Source organism: Molossus molossus, unplaced genomic scaffold, assembly GCF_014108415.1.
Source record: "Molossus molossus isolate mMolMol1 unplaced genomic scaffold, mMolMol1.p scaffold_m16_p_21, whole genome shotgun sequence".
In the NCBI taxonomy this organism is placed as follows: Eukaryota; Metazoa; Chordata; class Mammalia; order Chiroptera; family Molossidae; genus Molossus; species Molossus molossus.
In genome coordinates this window covers 11,610,701-11,628,261 of record NW_023425357.1, presented here as the reverse complement: position 1 = coordinate 11,628,261, position 17,561 = coordinate 11,610,701, and the positions used below count along the sequence as shown (strand labels likewise).

General features: G+C 55.6%; 1 protein-coding gene across 1 annotated transcript; it reads right to left on the bottom strand.

Moving 5' to 3' along the window:
* Nucleotides 1-165: 165 nt before the first annotated feature.
* MAP3K10 (mitogen-activated protein kinase kinase kinase 10) lies at nt 166-16,934 on the bottom strand. Its single transcript, XM_036275602.1, has 10 exons — nt 15,649-16,934; nt 10,780-10,960; nt 7,623-7,771; nt 6,997-7,172; nt 6,179-6,425; nt 4,588-4,704; nt 2,617-2,788; nt 2,412-2,524; nt 1,441-2,112; nt 166-770 (listed from the first exon to the last, which is right to left on the bottom strand). The coding sequence occupies exons 1-10, from the start codon at nt 16,340-16,342 to the stop codon at nt 448-450; spliced, it is 2,844 nt and encodes a 947-aa protein (XP_036131495.1). The 5' UTR covers nt 16,343-16,934; the 3' UTR covers nt 166-447.
* Between the last annotated feature and the right edge of the window lie 627 nt (nt 16,935-17,561).

The following is a 17,561-nucleotide window of genomic DNA, read 5'->3' as shown; positions in this document are numbered from 1 at the left end:
GTGTGATGTTCTTCTGGGAACCAGGGAGGGGACACAGGTCTGGGCTTCATCCCTTGAAACTCAGAAATCCAGAGGGGCCCAGGGAGGAACAAGGGTCCAGGTACCTCACCGAGGATGAGGCGGGATCAGGGCCTGGGCCAGGGAAAGACACACAGCCAAACGTGGTAGGGGGCAGGGGTTACCTTTAATGCTGCATTTTGTGCCAAATCCCCCACGTTGCCCTGTCCCTGAGTATCCCTGCCCACCCTCCCCCCTGCTGCAGGGTGAGCACAGGGCCCCACCCCCTGGGGTATAAAGGAATAAATTAAGTGTCCCCCCTCCCCCCTTCCCCAATAAATAGAGTGAGTATCCTGCCCAGGGCCCCCCCTGCCTTGTGGCCTGGTGGGCTGGGGCTGGGCCCAGGGAGCTACATTCATGGCTGCCCAGGCGGGTGGTGGTGGGCAGGCTTCAGCGGGAACCACGGGCCCCACACAGGGGCACTGTGCTGTCCTGGCTCTGCCCCTCCATGTCCATGTCAAGCAGCGTGGGCTGCATGCTGGGGGGCCCGGGGCTCTCTGGAGTGTCCAGCCTGCTGGGAGGCGAAATGCTGAGAGTTTGGCCGAAGGAGACCAGTTTCCAGGCATCCAGGCGGGGGCGGCTGGCAGCCGGCCGGGGTCTTGGGGCGAAGGTCAGGGTGGTGGGGCGTCCAGGAAACTCAGGGGGCCGGAGGTGGGTGGGAAACAAAGCCTGCGGTTCCGGCAGGCGGGGGAAATCCAGGGTATCTCGAGGGCCTGGTAAGAGAGGATCAGATGAGGTGAGTCGGGTGGAGCAGAGGGTGGTATTGAAAAGCCAGGAACATTGACATGAAAACTGGAATTTCTGATTTTTCTCAAAAGATGTGCTGGAGAAAAAGCCCTCATCGGTCCCAACTCTACTACTACACTGAGCTAGGGTCAGAAAGACAGAGCTCAGAGCTATGGAGAGACCTCAGGCATGACAGCATCTCTAAATGGAGATAGCAGCACCTCCTCACATAGGCGAGGAGTAAATCGAGTAATAATAATGGTCAAACAGCAGCTCAGTGCCTGATAAGAGGTACTTAACTCCTTTATGCTTCAATCATCTTTGTCGTTAACAAAGGCACAGAGAACAGGGCCTAGCGCATGAGTGTTAGCTATAATTTTTGTGTTAGCTATAGTTACTATGGTTGCCACTAATGTCACCTGCCCGGCCTGTGGGTATTAGAGTTTGCCACCTCTGCTTCATCCTGTCTCAATCACCTGGGGCCCCGCAATGCCACCAGCAGTGAGGGGCAGGGGGACACAGCCCTTCCTCCTCGCACTGAGTAGGAGATGGCCGCCCTGGCATTCTGGGGTGGCAGATGGGCTGGTACACTGGACCTCGGAGGGGCAGGGAAGAATGGTCTTTTTATGCGCACTGGGCACAGGGTGCCTCACTCACCAGGACCAGGGCCCACGGGCTCCGGTGCCCCCCGATGCCCTAGTGCCCCATCCGATGGGGTCCTCCGGTGCCCACGGTTCACAGTGCGAGCGGCAGTGACCGTGACGTGGGTGGGCGTCAGTGACTGGCGGGGGTCCTTCTTGAAGCTCTCTAGTTCCAGATCCACCAGGGGGTTGGTGCTGGGTGAGGGCGCAGGAGGGGAGGGCGTCGGGGAGGGTGCGGCTGGCGCGGCCTCATCGCTGTCAGAGCGCAGCAGCGAACGCGTGGAGTTGCAGTCGGACACGGAGGACAGCGACACGAGGGTGGCGGAAGGCGCCAGGCCCGAGCCAGCGGCTGCTGCGTCGTGGCGGCCCGGGGAGCGCGCAGTCGGGCTGAGGCCCCGTGGAAAGCGGCCGGTGCGGGGGAAGAAGAGGCTGTCGAGCCAGCGCCGCTGCTCACCATCTGCTGCGCGCGCCTCGGCCACGTCCGCGCCCAGGCCCACGGCGCCCAGCAGCGTGGCGCAGCTCAGCAGCGCGAATTCGCAGCGCCGCAGCTGGGCACCAGGCCCGGGCCGGGCGGGCGTCACCGGCACACCAGGGGAGGGCTCCGTGGGCAGCGGCACCTCGAGGTAGGCCGGGGTGCTGTAGGGGGAGTGGGACTCGCTGCTGCCTCCGTCTGCCTCCGCGAACTCCTCTGCAACCGGAGAGGGCCGGCGCTCGACTCCGGGGTCCCTGGGGACTTGGAGGCAAGGGACTGCCCCCAGTGACCCCTCCAACAGCAAGACCACCACGTCCACCAAGGATGGCTTTCGAATCAGTCTCCCCCTAAAGCCCCCTGCGCCCGGGAGTGATGCCCACACCACAGGCACGGCTGTCCCCCTTCCGGGCATGCTCTCGGCCCTCGGCCAAGTGAAACCTGCTCCCTCCCCTGAACCCTGGGGAATGGCAGGAATGTCCTCTCCCCTCCCTTCTGAAGGCACCTCACCCTCTTACCCATCTCATTGAGGCTGGCGAAGCCTGGTGCAATGGGAGTGTGTTTGGGGGACTTGCCCAGGTTGGGGGCGCTTGATGACCACTGTTTGCTTCCTTCCCCCAGGGCCTTTAGCCTGCAGGGGGAACCAGAGATGGGGTGGTGGTGGGCCTTCTGGTGGCCATGGGCCTGGGGGTGGGGCGCAGGGTGGGCTCCAGCCACCAATACCTCTCTTCTCCTTCAGCCCGCTCCTTCTGCAGCGTGGAGCTGGGGCCCCAGGTCCGGCCTTTCTTCTTGCCCCCAACCAGTTCTTCCTTCTTCGGAGGCCCGCTGCGACCCCATGTCCCACTGCCGGCACTGCTGCTGCCGCTGCTGCCGCCACCACCGTCCACGGGAGTCACTGGGCCGAGAGAAGCCACTTGGTTACTGGGTCTGGGAAAGTGTCCCCTCTGGCTTCCCAGCTTCACTTTCCCCACCTCGGATTCATCCTCCACCTGGAAGCCCAAGGGATCTTGGATTCTAACTCTAGTCATGACCCTCCTCTGCTCTAAATCCTTCCATAGCTCCCCAGTGCTGTCAGGATGGCAGCCCCGCTCCTCAGCCTAGCATTTGAGGTCCTTCCTATGTTATTCCCAGCTGACCTCCTCAGCCTTGTTTCCATCACTCCTCACAGCCTAACCCTTCCACCACCCGTTCATTCTCAAACGTTTACTGAGCGCCTGTTCTGTGCCAAGCCCTGTGGCGATGCTGCAAGGACAGCTGTGGACAAAGCAGACAAAACGCCAGCCCGCAGAGCTGACATGTCACGGGGAAGCCATCTGTGCAGGCAGGCAGTGCTGCGGGGAACAGGACGCAGGGACGGGCTCTGTCTGGTGGCCAGGGAAGGCTTGCCGTGGGAGGCGTTGAGGGAGTGAGTCAAGGAGACACAGGGAGAGGAGCCTTTCAGGCAGAAGGAACAGCAAATGCCAAGGCCCTGAGGCTGGACAGCACAGAGTGTGCACAGAACAGCCAGGCGGCCAGTGTGGCTGGTGCGAAGGGAGGGAGGGAAGGAGGAGAGCGAGCTCGAGTTGGGATACGCGGGCAGAGGGCATAGTGCCATGGTTGAGACCCCATGTCTACAGGTCCCCAGGTGGGTGCTTTCATACTTCCGTGTCTTCGCACAGGCTCTTCCCGTCCCCTGGATTCTGCGCCCTTTCAGTCCCTTTCCTGACTGGGTGAGCTGCTTGCCCTTCCAGCCTCCAGTTCTGGAGTCATTTGTTCCCAGGAGAATTGGTTGCTCTGACGTCTCTGTTCCTGCCACTCTGACAGCACCCTGATGCCGGTATTGACTCCACTGCATGGCTGTGATCTGTCTTTGTGTCGCCCATGAGAATGACTTCCAGGCCTGATAAAAGCTGGTGCCCACACTGAGGTGTGCAGGGGACAGAGTGTGGGGCAAGGCAGACTGGGAGTCAGTCCTGTGTCCTTCAACTCGTCAGCAAACCCCAGTGGTGCACCTCTGCCTGGCAGGCCCGGCTGCGGCCATCTGCCCCTCTAAGGCCCTACTCTGGTCCAGCCCCATCAGCTCACCTTCTCCTGCCCTTACGCCTGCCCTCCTACCATTCACGCTCCCCATACTGCCAGAGGGAAAAATATGTTTCATCACATCACTGCCTTGCTCACAGCCCTCCAGGGCTCCCTGTCACCCTTAAAATAAAATCCAGATTCCTTACCCCAGCTCTCAAGGCCCGGTGTGATCTGGCTCCTGTTGGGACCCTGACCTCAAGCCTACTACTCTGCGTCCCATTCGTTCTACCCCAGACAAGTTGGCCTTTTGGGCTGACACACACGCCATGCTGGTTCCCACCTCCCGGCCTTTGCCTTTGCTGTGACCTCTGCCAGGGACACTCTTCCTTCAGATCTCTGCATGTCTTTCTCGCTCCTTACCACATAGGTCCCTGCTCAAACCCCAGCTCCTCCAACAGGCCTTCCTCATGGACAACAGCAACTCTTCTCTTTTACGCCCTTCTCTTTATAGCGCTTATCCCTCCGAGAAATCACCCTGTGTGCTTACTGACATGTTGTCTGCTTCTCTCCAAAGGGAATGAAGGCGGGGACGCTGCCTGTCTTGTTTCCTGCTGATCCTCCACTTGGTGCGAGGGGTGTGCTCAGAGGAGCATACTGACTGACGGACTGGCCGGGGCCTTGGGAGATACTCACGGCGAATGGCCCTCAGCCGGGGGATGATGCTGGGGCTTGCAGGGGGGCTGGCCCCATTGGATCCTTTCCGCTTGTCCAGGGTTGGAGAAGCCTGGACTGTGATCTTATGCTCGAAGCCTGCAAAACAGAGACTTCCCTAAGCAAGTGGTTCCCTCTAGTCTAGAAGTCTAGAAGGAGTCCCACTCTTTTGCATTCTTAATGCAGTGATTCTCCACTTGCGGTTCCCAGACTAGCAGCATCAACCAAGTGGAAACATCCTGGAAATGCATGTTCTCGGGCCCTCCCTGAACTGGCAGCTTTGGGGGTGAGGGGCAGCGATCTCACTGTGGTGGAACAAGCCATCCAGGGACCTGTGATACACACGCAGGTCCAAGAGCCACTGCCCTCGCCGACTAAGGACCTAGGCCTGAGTGTCCACGATGGTAGCCATTAGCCACATGTGGCAACTGAGCACTTGAAATGTGACTTGTGCAATCGAGGAACTGGAGAGTTTTACCTTTATTTATTTAAGTGTAATGCATTTAAGTTTACTTTTAAAAGACGAATATGCAGATTTGCTCATTAGAAACAGTTAAGGATGTTTGGAACAACTTGGGTGTGTGAATCTGCTTTTTCAACGGTACATGATATGAAATCTAAATACAGGTCAAGTATTTTTTATGAAAATCTAGTCCTCAGATTAAGAGGAACTGTAAATAGAGAATACATACTGGATTTTATAGAATTAGTGTGAAAAAAGGAGGTACAGTATTTCTTTAACAAGTTTTCCTTGCATTATTACATGTGAAACCATAACATTTTAGACATACTGGGCTAACTAAAGTGAGTACTGGCACTTTCTCAGAGGGCTGTCAGGAAACGTGCAAGCACACACGTGTGCCGCACTGCCGTGAGTGTGCTGTCCTGGGCGCTGCGCTGTGGCCGTGACGTCACCGAGACAACCGGTGCCGTGCGCCCCGCACACTACCCAGGGAGCAGTCTTTGGGGGGAAAAAATCAAACCTGAACTTGAAACTGATTAAGCCTTGAGATCCACGAGAAACTTCCGTTTCTGTAGATCAAAGATGACTGAACGTCAGCAATTTTCACATGGTTTCACCTAATACCAGTTACAGAAAACGCGGGACAGGACAGTGTGGCGTGAAACCAGTGCCACGCAGGCGGGAAAGTCCAGAGCGTGGGAAACGCACGGGATACATGACGTACCCTCAGCAAGCATTGGCAAGGAGGAAAGAGAGGCCGAGTAAGAGATATTATGCAAATAGCTGGGGAAGAGATATTATGCAAATAGCTGGGGAGAAAGCTATAAAGTAAGGAAGGGGCCGCCCTGAAGGCCGAGACAGGGCTGCTCTTGGGGCCCGCAGGATGTGGGAGGGGGCATAGGCAGGGCATCTGCTTTAGGTTGTCTGCTTTCGTCGGGGTGATTCTACCAACTCATTAGGCTGTATGGTTTTTTGGCGTTTTTGTGTGTTTGTGATATATTTAACATTACAACGGTTTAGAAAAAGAAAAAAGAAAAAGGAAGCGATAAACCCTGGGTTAGGGATGCTCCCAGTGGCCTGCTGGGGGCGCTCAAAGGATAGACGCGGTACCGGAGGGCAGGCTGATGTGGCTGCTGCCTTCCCGCAGCCTGAGCAGGCGGGTGCGCTTGAAGTTGCCCTTGCGTTTGTGGACCCGGGGCTTCTCCTGGCTCAGCTGGCACATTAGCAGGTGCAGTTCCCGCTCCACGATGTCCATCTCGCGCTCCGCCAGCTCCTGCTCCCGCCGCCGCAGCTGCTCCTCCTGGAAGCGCTGCTCCTGAGCCGCCCGCAGTAGCTCCTCCTCGCGGCTCCGGAGCTCCTGGAGAGGAGACGCAGGGCTGGGTGGGGGCAGCTACTCTGCCCCTGGGATGGACCCAGGGCCGCTGGGTCTGGCTGGGGCCCTGCTCAGGAGTGTTCTGCTGTGAGGCAAATTCGGGGCACAATCCAACTCACTCACTAACCCAGCCAGAAGCCAGGGCAGGGGACTGTGTTCGCCCAAAGAAAGAATGCCCTTTTTTTTCCTCTTTGATTTTTAATGTTTTAACTCTCCAATTTGGAAAACTTCAAACATTCCACAAAAGCAGAGAATAGTACATCTCTATGTACCCATCATCCAACACGTGTGTGTACTTTGCAAATCTTCCCTTTCCTTCCCTCCTCTCTCCCTCTCATTTTGCTGTATTTAAAACTAACCCCAGACGTCATGCAGTATCTATCACTTGTAAGTACTTCCGTGCAGGGTGCCTTTTTCTCATTAATCTACCAACAGGATGCTGTCTTTTCTTAATAGGCAAGAAAGGCTCCCATGGCCTGGCTCGGGGGGGGGGCACCCAAGGTATCAGAACCCAGGGATCTCGTTCCCTCCCTCCCACCTTGCCCCTTGCCTTCACCTTCTCCTTCGTCCGGAGGTCGTCGAACATGTGCTGAATCTCTAGCTTCCAGTCTTCCTGCAGTGAGTGAAAGGACTCCAGCGGCATCTGAAATAGTGCTGACTGTTCTATGACTTCAAGCTGCTTCAAGATGCTGCCGAAGTCTGGCCGCACGTGGGGGTCTGGATCCCAGCACTCTAGGGGGGAGGGGGAAAGGGAAATGTCAGTGGTCATGTTCAGGGCATCAGCCTGCTCAGTGACAGACAGGACTTCAAGGGGCTGTGGACAACCAGCTTCCATGGAGCTGAGGGGAAGGAATTCAAATCCAAATTCCTGGTAATATTTCACTCGGTGGAACTAGGAGAGAAACCCCGGGACCCGCCCTCTGACTGGTGGTAGAACCAGAGATCAGGGAGAGATCCCAGGGCCAGAGAATCCTAATAGGTTGCCTTGAGAGCTGTGGGCCTGGCCACAGTAGGGGTCTGGGGGCATGGAGCCAGCTGCAGGGGAGTCATGGTCTGATGAGTCCACCCCTTTTCTCTCACTCCTGGGCCCACTGGATGGATGATTGTGAAGGGGTGAGGTCTGGACCCAAGAACCCCTGCCACCCAAGCTGAGCCTTCCCTCTCCACAGGGCCCCGGCTCACCCTCCAGTAGGCGGGCAAAGGGCTCGGGGCACGTGGAGGGGATGGGCAGCGTCAGCTTGTTCATAGCCACGCCATACGCCACAGCCAAGGCGTCGATTTCACGGTAGGGGACCTCACCCGTCAGCAGCTCCCAGAGCAGCACCCCGAAGCTGCAGGTGAGGGAGAGGGAGGGGTGATGCCGGTCCATCCCAATCCTCACCTATGCCCCAGCCCTGCCTCCGGTCCCCTGGTGTGTCTCCCTCACCCCAACATCCAGCCTGGCCAAAGAGGCCACAAGACCCAATTTGACCTCCATTGCCCTGATCGCAAATAGATGTGGTGGGTTGCTCTCTGATGTCTTGCCTTTGCTCTCCCTTCCCTTGCCCCTGCCTGAAAACCTTCGGTGCATCCCACACCCACTGGGCAAACCCACCCTTCTTAGCCCTGACCTTTGATGACCCCTGCAGCCTCACCTCTAAGCACTCTTGGGCCCATTACCAACCTCAGCTTCATCTTGCAGCCACACTGCAGTTGAACAAGCCCTGTTCTTCCTAACATCTGACCTTTGCACATACTGTTCCCTTTGTCAAGAACACTTCTCCTTTTGTGTAACTGCTCCTTAAGTCTCAACTCAGGTGCTCCCTCTGCCAGGAAGCCTTCCTCGATTCCACCGCCTCCAAAGCTGAGTCAGAGGTCCCTCTTTTGTTCCCATAGAACCTTTGGCAATCATCTCTAAAAACAAGTCAACACTATGTAACATTTGCAAAGCACGTTGCTATGGCCAGCATTGTGCCAGGCACGCTCAGCAATCTGCGCCACAGGCCTGGAGGCAGGTCTTGCAGTGATCCCCACTTTATCTGATGAGCAGATGTAGGCTCAGGAAGGTTAAGGTGCTAGTACGCGGTGGAGCCAACTCGAACTGAGGTCTGCCTGATGTTCACGGCAATGACCTTAATGGCCACAGAGCGCCGGAGCGTGCATCGCTGTGCTGCAACCCCCTGCAGCCGCCTTCTCCGTAAGCCCCACTCCTTCTGGGTCTCGACCGCTGTTCCGTGCAGTGCCTGACGTGTGGTAGAGCCCCCCACATCCACACGTGCATTCATTCAATGTATACCTATTAAGTATCCACTGTGTGTCAGATACTGTTCTCGGTATTGGGGCGAGACAGATGCAGCCCCTGCCCGCATGCAGCTGACAGCCTCCCCTTCTTTCTGAGACAGTGCTGGTGAGCTCGGACTGGGCACGCGCCGCCTGATGTAATCTTCCTCCTCCTTTGCAGCTTGTTATGCCCCTGTGTCAATGGTTCTGGCCAGTGGGATGTAGGAGGGTGTGTGGTGCGCAACTACCTTCCAGGGAAGGGGGACCCCTTTCACCTTTTCTCCTTTCTACTGGTTGGAATGTGGACATAAAAACTGGAGTTCAAGCATGGAGTTCAAGCATGTGGACCATGAAGTGAACTTTCCTCTATACAAGGTGGAGGGAAATGAATGGCTTGTACTTAGAGGTGGCATGACCCCCACCTCTCCTATGTCCCTGCAAACCTGTGGGGATGTTTTGATTGTCACAATGCCTGGGAAGTACTACTGATGTTTGGTGGCGCGGAACCACAGATACTTTTGTCCTGAAAAGTATAGGACAGTATCACACAAGCAAGAATGATCCTGCCCAATGTCAATGACACCCGGTTAAGGAACCCCGACATTGGACCTTAAATCTCTAACACTGGGGCCACCTATCAGTCCTGGCCTCGCACAGCAGCAAAAACGTCAGTCCTGTTTTTATTCTGAGGTTTCTGGGCTCCGCTCAGTGTCTGGGACCACAAATGAATGCCTGATGTGAAGCCAGGGAGGACTTTCCCCAAAGGCCGTGCTGCTCTAGCTGAGCCGTCCTGTCTAATCTGTCTGTCCGAAAGCCAGGACTTTGCTGCTTGGTCCATCTGGAGCCTCGGCTGGGTTTGGCTCTGTCCTAGCAGAAGGCCTTAGGTTGAAGAACTTTGCTGCCACCATGAAGTCTTGCAGGTGATGGCAACAGCCTCCTCATTGGCCTCCCACCCCCACTCCTTCTTTGCAATCCATTCTCCACCCTGCAGCTGGAGGGAGCCTTTCCAATGCTGAATCAGATCGCGTCACTCATCAGCGCCTCTAATGGCTTCCGCTGCGCGTAGGATAGAACCGGAGTCTGGTCCCTCATCCAAAGGGCCCCCCAGCTCTCCTCTCATTTCCTACCACTTTCCTCTTTGTCTGCTCCGGCCAACCACACGGGCCCTTGAAGCTGTTTCTGGAACATACCATTCTTGTTCTCACCTCAGTACCTCCTTTGTGTGAGCTGTTCCCTCTGCCTGGGAGGTTTCTTCCCCCAAACTCTGCAGAGCTGGCCCTGTCTTGTCATCTAGAATGCGGCTCAAATATCATTCCTCAGAAAAGCCGTCTGCAAGATGTCCTCCAGCCCTCAGAACACCGTTCCATCAACCTCCTGGCTCGCAATGCTATCTAATACTTTTTCTGGTGAATTAACTTATCTTTTAAAATTTTCTTAATTTAAAAACAGCCCCTTTTCCCCAGCTTCTTGTGTACTTATTTATTTACTATTCCTGTGAGCAGGGAATTTGTCTATATTATTTCCTGCTGTATCCCTAGCACCCAGTGCAGTTGGATGGATGGATGAATAGTTGTCTCCAAAGGCCTCGACTTCCTGTTAGACAAGTTGAGGCTGTGTACTGCAGCGGTTCTCAACCTGTGGGTCGTGACCCCTTTTGGGGTCGAACCACCCTTTCACAGGGGTGGCCTAAGATATAACAGTAGCAAAATTATAGTTATGAAGAGGAACAAAAATAATTTTATGGTTGGGGGTCACCACAACATGAGGAAGCATTAGGAAGGTTGAGAACCACTGGTGAACTGGATGGTGTCTGAAGGTTCTTTAGTGCTGACAACATCCTATCTCTACATCTTTGGTTTTTGTTGTTCTTTTTTTTACTGCAACAAAAGTCATCCTCAGCTGCCACTTTTGCTAACAGGCAGAGACCTGCTCTGGTACCCATCTGATGGTCTGACGTCACCAGCAGATCCCTTTGCCAGGCCCAGATCCTGGCTTCAGTGGGAGACTGTCCCTCCCACTCTGCCCTCACCCTTCCTCACTCCCCATTTCCAGGAGGCCTCCCCAGCCCCACCATCAGCACCTCCAGACGTCACTGCTTTTGGAGAAGAGGGAGAGACGGATAACCTCCGGGGCCATCCAGGCGTAAGTCCCCGCGGCGCTCATCTTGGTGGTCTTGTGCCACTCACGGGCGAGGCCGAAGTCCGTGATCTTGAGCACCGTGTCTGCGAGGTTGTGGTTCTCGATGGCCTCCAGAATAAGAACTGTGAGGTAGGAAGAAAGGCGGTCATCCCAGACCCGGTGGGCTGTAGACCGCATGTCTTGGCCCTGCCTCAGCTGGAATCCCCTACTGTTTTCTCCCTCCCCCACCTCAAGTGGCCAGTCTAATCCCGGACCCAGGCTCTCATGAGGTCCCCTGCCCTCCTGACTCCAACCTCAACACTGGGGAGCTCAGGGAAAGGTCGATGGTCAAGGCCTTGGTTCTCCTTGGTCTAGGCCTTGAATTCTCAACCTCCCCAGAAGTGGAAGCTACAAACCACGAGCAGAAGGGATGAACGAGGCTTCCTTTGGCTTTGTCATTCCTGCGGTCACAGCACTCATGGCCCCAGTTCTACTCCTGTCTGTGTCATGCTCGTTGCCATGTCTTTGCAGGTCTTTCCACCAGGAGGTGGAGTGCACTTCCCCATCCTTTCCTCTGGGTTGGCCATATGGCTTGCTTTGGCCAGTCGAGGGAGGCAGAAGTGAGTGCCTAGCCTGGGCTCTAAGAGGCCTCCTGCCAGCTTGCCCTCTTGCCATCACCAGGAGAACATGTCTTTCTGGTCCAAGGAAGATGAGATATCCTCAGAGCAAAGCCTCTCCAGCTGAGCCCAGCCTAAATCATTGACCCTCCAGATGGCCTGCAAATGTATGAGTAGTCACAGATGACATAGAGTTTGAAGACACCAGGTTTTGGGGGTGGTTTGTTACACAACAGTATTGTTACAGAATCTGACTGATATATCCCCCAAGCATATTGAATGGTTCCAATTTACTTGCTACCTATGGTCAGTACTAACAACAATAATAATCAAGGCTGGTATTTATCAAGAGACTATTATGTGGCAGGCACAGTGCCCCATAATAATGAATTACTTCACTTATATTCATTTCATTATATTCATTTCCATGAATTAACTGGCAAGCGACACATTTTGTTGACTAGCAAACTGAGGCTCAGAGAGATGAGGTCACTTAGCCAAGATCACATAGCTTAATAATGGTAGGGCAAAGACCTGAACTCTATCTGTCATCAGCTTTGAACTGCTACCATACTACTCTAGTACCTTCTATCAAACAGAAGCCCCGAAGTGTACAGTGTACTGCCTGGGTCTGAATTCCAGCTCTGCCACTTATTAACTGCATAACCTTGATAATTGATTTTTCTTTTAATTTTTATTTACTTATTTTTTATCCTCACCTGAGGACATTTTTGCATTTATTTTCAGAAAGACCAGGAGAGAGAGAGGGAGGAAGAGAGAGAGAGAAACATCAACATGAGAGAGACACATCAAGTGGCTGCCACTCACACAACCCCAACCAGGGTCAGGGACAAACGGCAAACAAGGTACGTGCCCTTAGCAGGAACAGAACCCGGGTCTCTCTGGTCCACAGGCCGACTCTCTAACCGCTGAGCCAAACTGGCCAGGGCTACTTTATTTTTCTTAACACTAGATTTCTCCTGTTAGATGGAGATGATAATAGTGTTTACCTAATAGGGTTGTAGTAAAGATTTATTGCCTGAAGCAGCAGTAGGCCCTTTAAAAGTGTTAGCAATTACTATCACTGTATGATGTCACCCTAATTGTTCCTTCCTCCTCCACCTTTATCTTTGACTCTTCCCAGCTACTTCACCAGTCACAATAACAATGAGGTAATTCTACCATCAGTCCATTTGGCAGATGAAGAAACTGGGGGGTTAGAGAGATAGGTACATTTCCCAAGGTCACACAGCTGGTAATCTTGTCCATCCTTTAAAGCCTGACTCAAATGCCACCTCCTCCTGGCAGCTGCTGGTGACTCTCTAGCCTGTGACTCCAACTCACAGAAGTACTCCCTTCTTGGGCTGCCACCTCTCCTATTTGTGGAGTGGCCCTGTGACAGAGGGAACAAACCCATGGTCATACACCTTATTTCTGCATCTTTCACGCTGAGCCTAAATCAGTTCCCTTTATTTTTTTGTTATTTTATTATTATTATTTTTTAATCCTCATCCGAGGACATTTTTCCATTTTTTGTACAGACAGAGTGGGAGGGAGAGAGAGGAAGAGAGAGAGAGGGAAACATCGATGTGAAAGGGACACATCAAGTGGCTGCCACCTGCACGACCAACCAGGGCCGGGGACAAACTGCAACCGAGGTACATGCCCTTAGCGGGAACTGAACCCGGGCCTCTCCGGACCGCAGGTGGACGCTCTAACCGCTGAGCCAAACCAGCCAGGGCTAAATCAGTTCCCTTTATTTATTTTCCTCACCCGAGGACATTTTTCCATTTTTTGTTCAGTAGAGTGGGAGGGAGAGAGAGGAACAGAGAGAGAGAGAGAAACATCGATGTGAAAGGAACACATCGAGTGGCTGCCACCCGCACAACCGACCAGGGCCGGGGACAAACTGCAACCGAGGCACGCGCCCTTATTGGGAACCGAACCCGGGTCTCTCAGGACCGTAGGCCGACGCTCTAACCGCTGAGCCAAACCGGCCAGGGCTCAGTTCCCTTTAAAAAACATATCTGATCATGTCATCCCCTGCTTAAAACCTTCTAATGGCCTCCACTCTACTGAATAAAATACCCACAGTCCTCACCTCACCTCCTTCCACCTCTGCCTCACTCCTACCCTGCAACCCCTCAGGCCTTCCTGCTGTCTACAAGGCACACTCATTCCCTCCTCACGTCCTCTGCCCTGTCCACATCTTTGTAAGGCTGGGTCCTTTTTGTTCAGGCCTCTGTTCAAACGTTGCCTTCCTGACCATCTGATCTAAAGAGCTCTCTTTGCCCCATCCTTAATCTGTCTTATTTCCTTCAGAGCCTGATACTCTGGAAATTTTATCTAAACATCAATCACTCATTTCTGATCACCAGACTGTAACTTCCACAAGGGGGGAATCTTGCCTTATTCATTTTGGTAATCCCAGAACCTTGGACAGTGCCTTGTATGCTTAATTCTGCTTAAGAATTATTGGTTGAAAGAACCACTGAATGTGTGACATCAGATGAGGAGCTCCTTAGGGAAGGATGGCTGGGGGAAGCTGTGCTGTGGTGGTCTGGTGTCCTGTCGCAGGCATGGAGCAGTCCCACTGCCCTAAAAGGAAGCCCCGGCCTATAGAGTCCGATCTCTGTTCAGGTGGCACTGGCTACACAAAACCTTGGGGGTGTGGGAGCAGTGTCCTTATACCCCAGCTGCAGGCTGTGAATCAGCAGGGGTGAGGAGGAGCTGAGAAGGTACCCCAGCCTTCAAGAGGAACATGCCGGCAGTCTTGCCTCCATTTACCCAGCATTTCAGTTAGAGCATGAGCATCGATGAAGGCCAGGGACCATCTATGTCTTGTTTCATGCCCCAGCCCTGGTTCAGGGCTTGACACACCTCGAACATTTGGTTAGCTCTCTGTTGAGTGTACGAATGCCAGGCCTGGGAAGTAAGAATCACCCCTCTGTTCTAGGTGCGGGGTGAGGGGCATAGCAATAAACTTATAAAAATAGTGGGATGGAGTCAAACAAATTTCAAGATGTAGAATTGACAGGGATCAGAAATAGATGAGATGTGAGGGTCGAGGGGAACCCTTCACAGTTTGTGTGTAGGCAGGGAACATGTTGGTCTCATTTACCATTGATCCCTCTAGCTCAGCCCATGATCTGCCCCAGTAAATACCAAATTAAAGAATGAATAAATACACGCAGAAATCAAAGGAAGTGAGAAGGGGCAGAGGAAGAATAGGAGAGCCAGGAAGGTAGGATTTTGCCCCTGCTGTATCCTTAAGGGCCAGGACAAGGTCTGGCATGCAACAGATGTTTCAGAATGAATGAAATCTCTAGTTTGTAGGTATCACTAGGGCAGAAATCATGGCCGTCTTGGTCCCTGCTTGGTTCCTAATTAATAGGTGCTCAATTAATATTTGCAAACATCATGAGAAGCAACTTGATCTAGATGTGGTTCCTGGGGAACCTTCCCTTCTACTTGGCCTCATTCCTCATTCAACAACCAATCAACTTTTATAGAACCTGTGATAGGCCTGGCAGCCTGGAAGCTTTTACATGAGGCACATCCCTTTTCTTCCTTCCTCATCTTTTCCAGTGTGCCTCAGCCAGCTGGGCCAGAGGCCTAGGAGGACTCCAATAAGTGGTTCTTAAGTGGGGGCAATTTTATCTCCCAGGACACATTTGGCAATATCTGGAGACATTTTTGCTTATCATAACCGGAGGTGGGGGTGGGGTGGGGAATGCTAGTGGCATCTAGTGGGTAAAGACCAAGGATGCTGCTAAACAACCTACCACACACAAGACCAACCCTATGATCACCCATCCTCAAAAGTCAATAGTGCCAAGATCAAGAAACTCTCACTTCAGGCCAGGTTCTGTCTCTGCTTGGTAGATTCTGGCATCCTGGTTGGACAGGGAGTGCCATGAGGGCAGGCACTGCATCTGCCCTGTTCACACTGGGAATTCAGGAGCTGTCAGTGTTCACAGACACATTTTTATTGAGCTATTGTGACTCTGTAGCCGGAGAGGCAGGCAGTCCTTCAACCTTTCTGAGCCACCTTTTCCTTCCTTAATGGGGCAAGGCCACCTCACCAGGCCCTGAAGGTTTACTGCTGCCCCGTCTTGCCCCGAGCGGTGTTTTCTGGTGTCCCTATTTCCCACCACCTAGGCTTGGCCTCCTAAATTCTGTGGAAGCAAATTTTGAGGGAGGACACCACTTACTGTTGATGGACTTGAGGTCCCGGTGGATGATGGGCACAGGGGCATCATTGTGTAGGTAGTTCATGCCCCGGGCCACCTGCACCGCCCAGTTGACCAGCACATGAGGGGGCACCCGGCGACCCGCCAGCACCCTGCTCAGTGCGCCCCCCCTGGCATACTCCATCACCAGGCAGAGGTTTGGGGGGCTGAGGCAGGCGCCCCTGAGGGCAATGATGTTGGGGTGCTGAAGGGCTCCGAAGAGCCGAGCCTCTTGGCACACCTGCTCTGCTGTCACTGCGGGGTCCCGCTCAGGGTCCAGCCGGGCGGCCTTGACGGCCACCTCCTCGCCACGCCACAGGGCCCGATAGACCTTGCCAAAGCCCCCTACACCGATGATCTCCTCTAGCTGCAGCTCGTGGAAGGGGATCTCCTGGGGCAGCTGGAGGCCGGCGGGTGCGACGGGTGCAGCAGGGGAGGTGGGAGCGACGTAGTTGCTGGGGAAGACGCCCACACGGCCGCTGGGTAGCTGCCCGGTCCACCAGCCCTCGTCGCCCGACACCGCACAGTCCTGGGAAAGCACCTGGACGCGGTCGCCCCTCCGCAGGGTCAGCTCCTCGTCGCCCGCCGCCTCGTAGTCGAACACCGCGGTCCAGACGGGCCCCGCGGGGGGGGTGCCCCACTCCTTGGCCGCCGCGCCCCCCTCCTCCTCCTCCATGGGGGAGGGGCCGGGGGCTGCGGGAGGCTGCTTCAGACCGGCGGCCCTCGGGACGCAGAGGGCGGGCCCGGGTGGCCAGGACGGGGGGCAGTCCCTGCGGGCTCTAGGGGGCTCCTGGGGGCCATGGCTGGGGGTCCCTCCGCAGGAGCTGGAAAAAGCCGCTTTAAAAGGGCAGGGTCGTCCGCTCTGATTCAGCTGTCCAGGCAAGGCGGGGTGGGGGTAGGGCGGCGGGTTCACCGGTCCCCGTCAAACGTCAGGGCGCTAAGAAGGCCTGGCCGCCCGGTTCCCGAATTCTGCCGGGGCCCGCCGGTGGGGCACGAGGGCGAGGGCCCCAGGCAGCCCCCTTCCCCGCGCCTCATCGCGCAGCTCCACCGGCGGCCCCCGGCTCCGCATCCCGGGCCACACCTGCGGGGCGGGGCGAGGGTGGCAGGGCCCGGGGGGCGCCCGCCCCAGGACGGGGTGGCGCGCCCCTCGGCCTCCTCACGCGCGGCGCGGCCGGGCGGCCCCCACCTTCTGCACCAGCCTCCGGGTCGGCCCCAGCCCCTGCCCCCGCCCGCGCCGCTTCCCGGGCCGCCGGCGGTGCCCGAGTGACGTGATCGCCGCCGCCGCAGTGCCGCCTGGGAGTTGTAGTCTCCCGCTGCGCGGCTTCGAGGTCCACGGCAGCCCTCCAGCCCCCCGAACCCCACTGCCGGCCACAAGTTGCCGTGGGGATTTCGCGGGGCCGAAGGAGTCCTCCCGGGGAGATAAGCTTGGCCTCCGATCCTCCCTGGGACCCGGGGGCCGGATGCCTTAAGGAGGGAAGGAGGACGGGGCGCTTCACAGTCCCTGCGGGGGCCGCGGCCCAAGGTTGGGTTGGTGGTGACGGATGCGCTTCGCAAACTGAAAAAGTAGGGGATGCATAAATGAGGGTTACTGCCCGAAGCCTCTTATGAATCCGGGACTCTGTCCCCGCTGCTGGACGGCCCCTGGGGCGCCTCTCCGAAGAGCACGACGGGAAATGTAGTCGGCGCTCGGACCCGCGCAGCGGGAGGCTGCCCACAGACCGGGGGCGTGGGGAGTCCTGCCAAAGAGTGAGGCCTGTGCGGGGAAGGCGAGGGTGTGTTTACCGTCCCTGGGCTAACATAGCCACGTCTGCCTCCACCGTCAGAACTCACACCTGGAGAATCCCCGCCTCCCATTGTAGGAACTTCGATTGGGGGTTTGGGGGCGGAGAGGGCTT

What these genes read in the sequence shown, in the direction of transcription:
- MAP3K10 (XM_036275602.1), bottom strand. Translation starts at nt 16,342, where the DNA reads ATGGAGGAGGAGGAGGGGGGCGCGGCGGCCAAGGAGTGGGGCACCCCC. An exon ending in GGACCTCAAGTCCATCAACA is followed by an intron (nt 10,961 to 15,648) that starts GTAAGTGGTGTC and finishes CCTACCTCACAG; the next exon opens with TTCTTATTCTGGAGGCCATC. An exon ending in CTTTGCCCGCCTACTGGAGG is followed by an intron (nt 7,173 to 7,622) that starts GTGAGCCGGGGC and finishes CCTCCCCCCTAG; the next exon opens with AGTGCTGGGATCCAGACCCC.